Source organism: Meleagris gallopavo, chromosome 1 (genome assembly GCF_905368555.1).
Source record: "Meleagris gallopavo chromosome 1, MGAL_WU_HG_1.1, whole genome shotgun sequence".
In the NCBI taxonomy this organism is placed as follows: Eukaryota; Metazoa; Chordata; class Aves; order Galliformes; family Phasianidae; genus Meleagris; species Meleagris gallopavo.
This window is the reverse complement of record NC_139404.1, coordinates 141599610-141612978: the sequence shown is the minus strand read 5'-3', so window position 1 is coordinate 141612978 and position 13369 is coordinate 141599610. Positions and strand designations below refer to the sequence as shown.

The following is a 13369-nucleotide window of genomic DNA, read 5'->3' as shown; positions in this document are numbered from 1 at the left end:
ATTTTCTTACACGTTGATCTCATTTGTTGGAAAGGAAGAGCAGTTCTGATAGACCCAGATAGGTCCCTTCCAACCCAAGCTTTTCTATGAAACAAAGTGGAAGGTTCTTTCTCCAGGGTATGAGTGGCTCCAGAGTGTGTTCGAGGTAAAGGCCTTAAAATAGATTGTGTTTGTCATAATTATGTGAAGTAGAGAAGTAATTGCTCCTCTTTACTCAGCACTCATGAAACCACTTCTGGAATCTTGTGTGTACTTTTACCCCTCTCATATATATGAGAAAGAGGTAAATAATCTTGAGTTTAGTAGAGAGGCTTGCGTGTTGGAGTAGATGATGTATGAGGAGAGATTGGGAGAACCAGGCTGGACTATCTTGGAAACAAGGAAGCTTAAGGAGAACCTAGTGGCGGCCTTCTAGCATCTCTGAGTGTTCCTGAGACAATGGAGCCAGGCTCTTCAGTGAAGTGTATAGCAGGAGTGAGATACAAGTGGTCATAAGTCGAAATATGGGAGGTTCCTCTTGGATATAAGGCAACAAGAATTTATTCTAATTAGGGATTATTAAGCATTGGGATGACTTACCCAGAGAATGTGTGGAATTTCCTACCTTGGAGAGTTTTTCAAGACTTGCTTGCATAAAACTGGGCAACGTGGTCTAATGCTGATGTTGAGATTGACTCCTGGGGTGATAGGTGGATTCTGTATAAACTAGAGACCTTCCAAGATTTCTTCCAGCCTTGGTGATTTTAGGATTCTGTTTTATGCATAAAAGCACTTATTAGGTGAATTGAAACTTCAGATATTATTCAAATTATTTTTAGTTGGATGAATGCTGCTTCTCTGAGTGTGTTACAGTTAGAAGGGAGAGGACTGTTGCTTTTGATTCTATTCATGTTCTCCGTATTATAACCAAGTCCTTGTTTCCATTTTATTAAACTACTGGTTTATAAAATTTATTTTAACAGATAGCTTAGTTGACTTTCTTATTTATGCCAAATGAAGTCACTAACTAGTCTTAATTTGTCAATAATACCTGTGTACTTCAAAATAGTAGAGGTTGCCTTTCTGTATGCTGTAGTGTCCATCTAAAAAATCACTGGCTCTGAGAGACATACCGTTATATTCTGAGTAGTTTGGGATTGCATATGCAAACTATATTGTCTGTATGTTTCCATGACCATTTTTGGGTGGAACAAGGCTCATCTGGACTTCATAAGAAATGAAAACCTAACAACATTCAGCTTTTTCTGCTTCAGCCTACTTGGTGTACATGTTATCTGTAACTTCAAAATTCATTGGAAAAACCACAGCAGAACCTAAATATTATGTATGCATTGCCTGCATTGCCATGGATATGAATTATGCATTGTACTTTCTGATTTAACCATTTTTTTTTAATTTTTTATTCTTTCCAATCAGAAGACAGTCACTTTTCAACTACTAAGTAACAGACCTGGGCACATAACCAGAGCTTGTTTGGGCTTTTTTTTTTTTTTTTTTCTTCCTATAACTGATGGTAGGAAACACATTTCTAGGACAAAATGCAAATTAGACTGTTATGGGAAAAATGACCTTTCATGTAATTTAATTTGATGTTGGTTATGTAAAGTGATTTCATGAACCCTTTTGACTCAGCTTGGGGGATACTGGGATAATATTGATTTAAGAAATCATAACATCAAGGAAATGAGAGAGAAATACTTTTTCCATGTCTTCTCTCCATCCAGTACTGCTATTTAGTAGTAGTTTAGTAATAGATGCGGACTCTCTGCTTTTAAGTCAGTATATGAGTAACAGTGCTTCCACTCCCTTAATCATGACTTAGTTTTATTGCCATTAATTTTGTTTCATGTTCACACTGTATAATTCAGTTCACTGATACTGAGAATGCAGGAGTATATCCTAGGTTGAGCAGAGAGACTTGGAAGCTGCTGCATGCTTTATGGTATAGACAAAATCTCCATGTAGCTCAGGGATCTGCAGTATCCAGTAAGGAGGATAGAAAAGGGTAGTGATAGAACTTCCCATCTTGGAAGCTGGGGAGCATTTGCTTCTTGTTCATTTCACTTTCTGTCAAGGCAGAACATAGAAAAATGCTCAGAAGGAGCTCTGTTAGTTTTCAGATCGATCTTCTGCATAATGAACATGGAAGACTTTCCTTTTATTTTAAAGACTATGGCTTTATTGGTGAAGAACAGTCACTTAGACTTCACATTCAGTTGAAGTTCCAGAGGGTGGCTTGTAAGATAGAATAATACTTGAAGAGAAACAAAGGTATTACTATCTGGAGTATTTATGTGTTCCCAAAGATAGTAATGTAATAGGAAGTTTTACTTCAGAACTTAAAAAATCCTTCTAAGCATAGCAATGGAGCAAGAGCAAAAGGGAAGGAGAAAGGGGCTGGTGTTTAGAAAACTGGGATACTAACAACAGATTTGTATTATAATGGCAAATCACCATCCTTAGGAAACAGCTTTTAATCAAATATCTGAGGTATGCAACCAAAGTTATGCTATGGACATTCAGTGGTAGGAGTGTATGTTTAATGCCAATGACCCAAACCTAATTTTGGTATGTTCTTGCTGTATGTATTATCTCCCAGACTTAGGAAAATAAATGCAACTTACCCACACTGGACACAAACAGTAGCTGAGACAAACAAAATACCAATTTTAGGTATATAGTTTTTTGGAAAAGTAGTCTCAGTGCTTCTTCATTTTGTGCAAACAGCTAGAAAATTTAAAAACTGACACACCTCAGAGCCAGATAGTGGATGCTTATTGTTTTGTATAATTATATAAGGGTTTTGTGTATATATATATGTGTGTTTGTGTATACGGTAGCATTTTTTTGTCTTTCACTCTGCAATTAATTCTTTTAGTAACTGTTAAAAGAAAGATCAAGTTTGTTTCTCAAGTCAGTTCCTCAGACTTCGAGAATTTTTATTTCTGCATGTTTGTGTTAGTGAAGACAGCTTCAATTTCAAGGCTGATAGAAAATAATAAACACTGAGCAAAGGAAGTTGCATTAATCTTTAGCCAGAATATGCTAATATGGGCTAAATTTAAAAATAAATAGATTTGCTGACTTTTCTATTTCTAAATTTACAATTTTTGGCCAGTGATGGCTCCTCTGTGCTCAGCTGGAACAGTAATGAGGGTGCTTCCACCATTCTAGCTTGATTGCATTGATGAAATTAAGACTAATTATGGATATGTGAAGATGCTGTTTAATGTGTCCAGTCCAATGATGGGCCCCTTGCAGAAGATGTCCTGTTTTGAAACTGTGTTCTTGCATTTGTTACTGTAAAGCCTGTTCTGATTGTTGTTGTTGGTCTCCATTCTGTGTTTTCCAGAGGGACTGTGTTAGTCTTATGCTACTGATAAAAATTGTCATTCCCTAATAAGAAGGACTGGGGAATGTGAGTCAACATTATGTGCAGTAGTGCTGAGGTGATGGGAGCATGTGTTTGGAGACAAGAACTGTATGTTGAATGACTTGAAGCAAGTGTGCCTCATAGGGCAGAGTTGCTTAGGGAGATAGAGCCTTCTGAACCCCTTCCCCACCTGTTTCACCATCACAGAATCGTTTTAGTTGGAAGGGACCCTTAAAGGTCATCTAGTCCAACTTCTCTGCAATGAACAGAGACACCTACAGCTTTCTCAGGGTGATGCTGTTCTTTTATACAAAGTCTATAATTGCTGCATATGGCAGCATGTGCTGTGATATCTACACATGAAATTCTACTGAGGCAGGTAGCAGCTGCATAAAGCACTCTGAGCTCTGCTGTAATCGAGTTTAGCTAAATGATGTTGACGTCCTTCCAGTTGCTGAATGAGGCCTACAGGAAAGCTGAGAAGGGGCATTTTATAAGGGCATGCAGCAACAAAGGGAAGTGGTTTTAAACTGAAAGAAGAAATGTGAGGATAGTGAGACTGGAAAAGATTGCCCAGTGAGGTTGTGAGTGCCCCCTCCCTGGAGGTGTTTAAGGCCAGGCTGGATGGGGCTGTGAACAACTTGGTCTAGAGGAAGGTGTCCCTGCCTATAGCAGGGGAGTTGGAACTACATGATTGTAAAGGTCCCTTCTAACCCAAACCATTCTGTGTTTCTGTGAAATCTTTCAGCCTTACCTTCATATTGTTTTTTTAACTTGAATTATTGCATAATCTTCTTCTCTGGCTTTTGAAACACCCATTCTTTCACCTGTGCAAAATCTTTCTCCTAAGAATACTTTGAGTTTATTCTCCATATCAATTCATCTTTGCACTTCTTGTTCTCTTTTACACCAGCTTTAAATTCCTATCACCACCTTATGGGCTGGCTACTTCACTTGCTCTTTTACTTCCTCTCACATCACTTTGGACTGCTTTACTTATCCAGTGACACCGGTCTTGTCCAACTATGTGCCAGCTTCTCATACCAAATCTGTGTTGCACAAGGGAGGGTAGAATTCTGGCACCATGCTCTGTCTTTTAATCTGCTAAATGAACTATTACAACTACTACTACAACGACTAAATTTCTACACAACTTTCACTTGTCTGTAGCAAGATCAGGATAGGAGTTACCCTGATTTTTGTCCAAAACTTTCTTAGTTTGTCTACCTTTAAATTACAAGCTACTTGAGCTGTTTTGTTTTTGCTTACGAAGTGCCAGGTATGACTTTGACTTCATTAGTCGCAAACTAATAATGACACAAGTGACACTAAAGGATGCAGGACTGACAAGTAGTTTCATTCACATTTATTTCTGGAGTTATTATCCCTTTTGCCTAGAAGCTGTGTAGCCTTGGTAAGGTAAGGTACTGAGAAAGAATGCAGTATATTTTGAGTAAGTTCTAATGTACAAATGGATTCCTTACCAGCATGAGGCACAATATGTCAGCCAGTGACATTTCAGTAACAAAAACAAGATGCTGCAGCATCGTTCCATTTTTTTTTTCTTTCAGTTGTCAAATTGTTTTCAACAGAGTTACTGGTGTTAGCAGTAGGGCTGATCTGTATGAAAACATACAGTTTAAACTCTGAATCTCAGAGCATCTGCTATGCTGAGCCTCATCTTAATTTAGGAAAAAAATGCAGATTTAGTCTGTAAGGACTGAGCAGTGTCTTCAGTAGTAGTTACTTTTTGTTTTTATATTTGTATATATTTATACATACTTATTGTATTTATATTTCTAATAATTTTTAACTGATTTTTTGAAAACTAGGGCACCAGCTGACAGATCATGAAAGAAGGGAACTACTGGCAACAGCAGCTTCTTTGTATGTGGCTGAACAACTGAGATCGCAGCGATTTCTAGGGACACCAAGGTAAGGTTGTTTTTGTTTCCAGGAACTCAGGTGTGCTGATGCGTTTTGTTAATGGCATCTTCTCATGCACAAGAGAAATGCTGGTGAGAAACTGCATGGTTTCTTAATATAGTCTGTGTTTTGTTTTTTTTTTCTAAATTCAAATGAGCTGTGGCTTACATTTCCCTACTCACATGAGTCATACATGATTATTTTTATTCTACATATTAGCATGCTAATAGGCACAAAAATGTGTTACAAGCCAGTGCAGTAATTAATGCACATCAGGAGTTTCATTACTGCAAAATGTTGCTGCATTAGTAACTAACCACAAATTGAGCATCACAAATTTCCCATGTGACCATTTGAAGTGATCTAAACACTTTGGGATAATGTGAGCGTTCAGCTACAGAGCTTTAAAATATTGTGGATTCATGAGTAATTTGCTGCCTTGATGAAGAACCATGATAATTTTGGGTCTAGTTCTGAAAACACATTCTGACTTATAAATTTTGGAATAATAGGCACTCTTGCTGTAAGTATGGATTTTGGTGCTGTTGTTGCCCTGCTTCTTCATTATTTCAGATAACAGCTGCTGGTAACATACATGGTACTGTTAATTGGTGAGACATTTCAGTAGTATCTATCAAAATAGTAATCACTACTTTGTTTCTTTGGAAAAGTGTGCTTTTTTTTTTTTCCTGTGTGATGCTTTTGGCTTTTTGTCCTCTGGCGTATTGTTGTAAGCTGAAGCCCTTGTCAGTGCCTTGAGATCTTTTATGTAATTTGTGAATCTGGGTAGTTGGTGTTTCCAACTGTTGCATACAGAAAAACTAAATTTCATCATGAGTCTGTTTCAAAAGTTAAGTTCTTTAATGTGTCTGCATATGTATATATGTCTTTGTGAGAGAGACAGAAGTCAGAATGCGGCACAGACATTATTCACATTCCATGCCAGTGGTTTGACAGTGTATTCTATTACTGATTTTACAGTGGTCAGGAATAAATCAGATGTGGTTTTGAGAAGTCTTTATTTTTATTTGTACCCACATAGATAAATAATACCATATGTGTCTAAAAAAAAAAAAAAGAGAGAGAGAGCAAGCATAACAGCTTTGTAATATGTAGCATATGTAGGGCTAGGTGATTGTTTGCCTTACTCACCTATAGGGGAAAGCTAAGTGTTTTGGTTTTTTTATTTCCTTCCACAAGTTACATTCTTCATAGCAAATGGCATAAGGAGAAGAACAGGCATTCTGAGGCCACTGTTCTTAGCTAACAGATGAATGAGGGAAAATAAGGAGGAGCTTTAACTGCAGTTTTTACTGGCTAGCACAGGAAGTTAAGTAGTCTGGTACTGCTGTTGAAAAGTAGTGGATTCCTTCATACTTAGAAAAAGGATGGGAATGTTTGACTTAAATAGTGATTCTCAAACTGCTGTTGCATTCCCTGATATGATTTTTTTTCCTCTGAGTGTAAAATGTTCTTATTGCTAACAAGAGAAAATAGTCCTGTTTTGGAAGAATCTTTTAACGCTTTATTTCTAATGCAGAAATTTTCTTTCTGGGTGTTTGTGTATCTTAATAGACAAGACATATACAATTACCTAAGCCAAAATATCAAATGCGCAAACAAAATACTGCACTGAGCAATCAGGCACAGCCATGTCAAGAAAACAAATACTTTCCTGCTTTAAAGAAAAAGTTGCTTATTTTTTGAGTCCTTCTAACATAACTCCCTCATATATTTTTCTCCAACTTGGGCAAAGTAGAGTCTGACCACATGACCACATGGCATTTCTGGTTGGTAAGACTGGATTAAGATTTGTTTTTTTTTTTTTTTCTTTCTTTTTTTTCCCCAAATCTTATATGGTGGAGCTAACAAATCTTTTTGGTACGTAGAGTATCACTTTCTCTTGCCATGACAGGTACCTAGCTCAACTTTCTCAGCATGACCTTTTCTGTCTGTTGTGGCATATGCGGATCTGGAATGAGTCCTTCAGAAGCTGAGCCTTAGAATCTTCTTGGAGTGGTGACTGTCTGTGTTCCTCAGTGAATAGGTCATTATTTCAATCCACGAATGTTATAATGTCTACTCATTGCAATGACAGTAGAACTGCCTATCTGAGGTCAAATAAGGACAAGGTAATGTTTAAAAAGACTTACTTGTGAGTAACTTCTGGAGAAAAACAAACATGGTAGTGATCCCCTTTCCTCACAAATCCTGCAGCTCCATCGAAGAAGCAAAAGCAGTGTGAGGTCAAAGGATTGTGCAGGGGCCTGGCCAGTACTCTCCACTCCTCAGAGTAGCTGGTTGACTCCCTCTAGAGGGGACGGAGGACTGTGGAGTGTTCAAGGTACTGCAGCCCAATCAAGGACCAGTCCCTTGTGGCATGTCCTCAATTTACCAATCTGACTTGTGTCTGGAGGTGTACCATGTCACAGGTACATTTTAGGGCACAGGACTGTGGCCACAGAAAACACATCCTTATTGGTGTGTCTGCAATGTGAAAAATTTTAGTAGCTAAAGAATGTGGAGTAGGAACCTCTCTTACTGGTGATGAATCAAATGTAATCTTGGATGCAGTTCACTGTGGCAGAATTAGATGTTTGGAATCTGCGAATTTTAAATCCATATTGGAGGATATAAGTGCATTAGACAGACTGCGCATCTCCAAATGGATTTATAACATTCTCCTAACAGTTTGGAAAGTCATGACAACGCACTGATGATCAAAGTTTCACTACTTTGGTAGTACTTATGCTGACAACATTTTCGTTCACATGCACTGAAAACAATCGTGAGGAATTTTAGTGCAAAGAATTAGTCTGAAAAGTACTATTTTGAAATCACTTATTGTTTCTTCTAAGCTGGCGCAGCTGCCAGATGGAGCTTGAGGTATATGATTAACTTTTAGTTTTGTTTTTTTCTTTTTTTCTTTTTTTCTTTTTTTCTTTTTTTCTTTTTTTCTTTTTTTTTTTTTTTTCTTTTTTGGGAGCCACATGTATAGCATGCATTCTTCTCACTCCTCTGAGGGTATTTTTGGGTACCTTTTCCCACCTTCATTTATTCAGCCAAAGCTTGCGATTGTTATTCTAGTCAGACAGATAGAAAGAACCACTCTTGGAAGTCTTCACAGAAGTTCCACCTTTCAGTAGCAGGGCTGCTGAGGCTGTGGTCGGATGAAACGGAGCTCAGCCAGTTTAAGGAATCATTGTCCCAGCCTACTCCTCTACTTGGTCTCTGCCTCTTCCCTCCTCCTACCCCAGGTATGCACACACGATTTTCTGTGTAGTTGCTTTCTCTGCTGATTCCGCCAAATCATAGAATCATAGCATCATAGGATCACCGAGGTTGGAAAAGACCTGAAAGATCATCCAGTCCAACCATCCACCTATCACTAATAGTTCTCACTAAACCATGTCCCTCAACACAACTTCTAAACATTCCTTGAACACCTCCAGGGTTGGTGACTCCACCACCTCCCTGGGCAGCCCGTTCCAGCACTTGACCACTCTTTCAGAGAAGTATGTCCAACCTGAGATGACCCATATTAGCCTGGAAACCATTTAATCACAGTTTACTTCTGATCATTCTGACAGACAGGTTAAGGGCTGATGATGCGGAATTATTCTGAAAGAGCTGAAAGAGTGAGATTGTATAGCAAGGGACGAGAGGGAAGTGGAGGGTGTTTCATACCAGGGAACCAGAGATGGGCCTTAGGTGTTTCATGATCAGACTAGCAGCTGTCTCATGATGGGGATTCTCCTGTACAGTCAGTGGTATTTGCAGGAATATGGCCGGACAATGTATATTTCGCAATCCCTTGAGTGACTTAAATGATCAACTGTAAGGTTCTTGCTAGAATGCACTCTGAGGATTGGTGAGTTTTTACCTCATTAACATCCAAGGCCCAACTTTCTTCTGCTGTTTTCAATTAGATGTGACCTCTGTAATAGGATTCTTTGTAGGAGTACGTTGTGTGTGGCTTTGAGGTTAATGCAGACCTCAGGGTAAACAGCAGCTTGCTGTTCTTGTATCAGAGATACGTGACAATTTGGGTGGAGCACCCACAGGTGGGTTTCTACTGTCTGTATTACACTGTGCCCCTGGCCTCACCAATGGTCCTGTAGGATTTATTTGCCAACCGCTATCTTAGAACAGATGCTGGAGACCCATGTGTGCTTGTAGTAACAGAAATATCAAACATTTGCTTTTGTTATCCAGTATGAACATTTTCTTTGTCTTTTTTATTTTTTTATGTAACTGGTTGCTGTTTAGTCACTTTTCTTGGGAAGTGGGTTGTTGAGCATTTGGTTTTGTTTTGCTTTTGGAAGATAATGAGCTAATGAAAATGCTTGGTATTTTATGAGCCAGATATTACTAATGTGAATATTTCACTGTGATATCTAGATAATAGGGGCACAAGTTTCCTACAGGAAGCAGCTATGAATGATTAATGAATGTTTCATTGTTCCGCTTTCGGTTATTTTACCTAGGACTTTCCCTACTTGTTCCATTGTCCAATTAATTGTGAAGCTGGTGCCACCCGCAGCTACTGAACAGATTTACAGTACCTAGTAAAATCTCGAGGTCTTCTAGACAGAACTTAGTCTTATTTCAAGTGGAAACATATTTTGGCTGAAGTGAATCCAGCTTATTTTACGTCTGTTTGATGTAGTTAGCCTTTGAGACAAAAAATGATGTTGTACAGTTGAATCTTCACATTTTGGCTTCAGCCTTGTTTTCATTAGTGGGCTGGGAGAGGAATGAGAGAGTGACTCTCCAGGTGTGGCTACATCATGCTATCTCATGGGTCTACTAATGTGGTGTTTATACTTCTAAACCCAATTGCCTACAGCACTTCCTATGTGTTGCTTGTGTTGGCAGCCAAGTGTATTTTCCTAATTTTTCTATGGGTTTTACTCTTTCATCATTTATGACTTGGAAAAAAACAGTGAGTCTGCATGCCCATATTACCTGATACTGTATGCAAAAAGATGGTAACACATTGAAAAATGTTTTATATTACTAGCAAGAAAACTAAACGTTTTTCTTGGTCTAACATTTAGTATAGGAAACTGCAACTGGAAAAGCTTGAGTTAAACTCCTAACTGTTCTTGTGGGACAGTTGGAATAGGCCTTGGTTTACCAAGACAGAATGGTCCTGCTGCTTTACTACATTATTGAGGTCATATAAATATTTATTTATGAATATTTATAAAGAGACTTAAAATGGATGATATTTTCCAGCCATAGAATAATGCTTAGGCGAGAAATATATTTGTGAGTGAGGAATTGCAGCAAAATACAATCAAAATTTTGTTTTAATCTGGAAATGATGGTTTGTGATTTTGTTGAAAGGCATCAACTGGTTAGTTCCTGTGACGTTCTTGAAATTTTTGTGTTCTAACACCCTGAAAATTTGGTGTACTGGATGTAACATGACTGGTGACCTGCAAGAACAGACTGCTGGAAGGTTCTGTCTACGTTGATTTGGTACAGGCATATTGCTGTAAATTCTCAGCTGCACACAGTAATGATGGCTCAGATACCTGCTTTGCTTTGCCATTGTATGAACAGGGCAGCTAGTGAGCTGTTCAGAGAGCAGTGGTCTGGTACCTCTTATGCTTGCTTTCACACAGCCTACACCTATTATCCTGCTGGTGCTTGGGACGGAGCCAGCTCTTTGCCATCCCGGGGTTTCCCCATATGGAAGAATGGTCAGCTGCCCAATAGGAGAGCTATCTGGCTCTCTTGCACTGCTGGAGCAGCAAAAAATAAAGTTGTATTACATTAATTTTAAGAAGAAGGAAGATGATGTCAGGAAAATTTACTGGAGTCATCCAAACTGGCCATTTGGAGAGACTTTTGACTTGTAGTACAGTCACTGGCATTCCTGAAGTGTGATCCCTCCCCTCCCCCCTCAAACCACAGTAATAACATGAACAGTTATTGCAAGTACAGCTAAATATTTATACTTTGCATTACCCTACAAATACCCTCCAGTGTGATATAAAGCTAAAATGCTTTGTTTTCATTTAGTAAGGATGACTAAGCCCGGCCCACTTGTGGCTTTTCTTCATTCCTCGCTTTGGAGTTATGCAGTCATCCTTAGCTCATGAAAATAGCACTATTTTATCTTCATTCTTCTGGTTCCCTGGTCAAGAAGTCAAGCATTCTTTTCATGATTTACTACTGTGCCTTTGAAAGCTCTCAATATACTTATGTAACTACTACAGCTTCAGACCATTATTTCACCATTATATTTTTGTTCTTTGTAGATTATCAAGGTACCAAGAATCTATTTTGTGTGTGTGACCCTTGTTTGTAATGGGATCTTCAGGTTGTGGCATGCTTCTCATCTCTTTAGTGTAACTTAATGTTGTTCTTTTGACCTCTCGATAATAATGTAATATATATATTATGTTTGTAATCTCGCTTAATCACTGCTAAACCAACTGCCCTATATAGAATTCTGTCTGTCTTTAAAATCTGGTATTATTTGCCCTTCTACATTGTTCATTTGAATATTACAGAAAGAGGATTACATGTGCTATAGATGAACAAGTAGATGGAAATACATGAAACAGGTATTTTTAGCCACTGGAAATGAACTTTTGTGTAAAATATAAAAGTTGCAATGGAATTCAGCACAAGTGGAGCATTTATGACCATTTCTGGAGAAAGTAGGTATCATCTTTTCTTTGGATTCTATTAATGGTGTGAGAGCTGATAGTGTAAGTAATATAAGGTATTTATATACTCATTTGAAAGCAGAGCCATCATCCTGTGTGATTCATGACCACGTATATTCCAGAAACAGAACAGTCTGTTTTGGGAGCTTTTCATAGCATATTATCCCTATTGCAGTTGTAGGGAAGGTGTACTGGTCATTCAGGAATTCATGCTTGCTTGATCTTAAGATTGGGTAATCATTATGAAATCATTATGAAGGTAATTGTTGTGAAGCTTGGACCTCACTGAACATCTTTTGGGAAGACCCCAGAGCAGCAGGTGCACAGCTTGCTGAGGTGGCTGCTGGTGGGAAGGCTGCTCACCAAAATAAATGGACTTGGCTACGTCCCCATGTTTATTGTCTTTTATTTTCATCATGTCTGCTGGGAAAACAGCAGCTGTTGGAGGAGTGTCATGGCTTCTATGGCTACCATTCATGTAATGTTGAAACTTGAATGTACATGGCCTATGCATGTGAATGTTTTCAGTTGCACTGCTGTGTTCCTAGTCCTTTTTTATTGTGAATCAGGCCCTTTTCTCATCCATGCTTTGCTGATGACTTCTTTCCAAGATCCCCTCTTTGCCATAAGACCTCTCTCTCTTTCCTTTACTTTGATCCCTTTTATAAGCTCAACAATTCTTTCCTTTCATGCAGGCTTACACCTCCTAAACTCGTTCTTCAATATTTGTCTGTGTGTAAAAAGCGTATACATGAAGCTGTAGAACTAAGTTGCATGCTAATCACCCCTGATCTTTTTACATCTATTTTCAGCACTGGTTTTTTTCTCTCCATCTGTATATTTTATTTGGAATTTCCAAGGACAGAAGTGAAATCACAGTGGAAGTTTTCACCCTAAACTCAGGAAATGCATGTTAAGCTCAGAAAAAGCATGTGTAGCTACATTCATATTGGAAGCTCTATTTATGTTTCTTTCCTAGGATTATTAACATAAAAAGGATAAGCCCCAGCATCAGGACCTTACCTTGTTAAGTTCCTTGGAGTGTTGGCTGTGTCCTGCTGTTTGTTAGTGTAGTGCATAGCTTATTCCCAGTACTGTTGCAGTAGAAATGTTACCAACAAAATAACATGGGAAGAAGAAGTGTCTTATTCAATATTGTCTGCATACTTTTACATGCATGTGCCTTGATTTGTCTTTTCTTTAGCATGCTTGCTTCATTCATGATTCACAAAGGCTATAGTTAAATATAAGATATTGATTGAAGGGATAGATAATTCATTTATACCTTTGCTATTGAGTATTACAATTTTCAACCGTTTCTTTTTCCTTTGATTCAGCTGCAAAAGTGGGATGGGACGCAGAATGGCCTCATTATTGTAGGAGT

At 38.3% G+C, this 13369-nt stretch overlaps 1 protein-coding gene across 1 annotated transcript in view; it reads left to right on the top strand.

The window, feature by feature from the left end:
* The window catches only part of PCCA (propionyl-CoA carboxylase subunit alpha), a 268103-nt gene that overhangs the window by 143203 nt on the left and 111531 nt on the right, over positions 1 to 13369 (top strand). The window contains exon 18 of the mRNA XM_085215566.1: positions 5206 to 5308. Within this exon, the coding sequence (XP_085071692.1) occupies positions 5206 to 5308 (103 nt within the window). The remainder of the gene's footprint in view (positions 1 to 5205; positions 5309 to 13369) is intronic.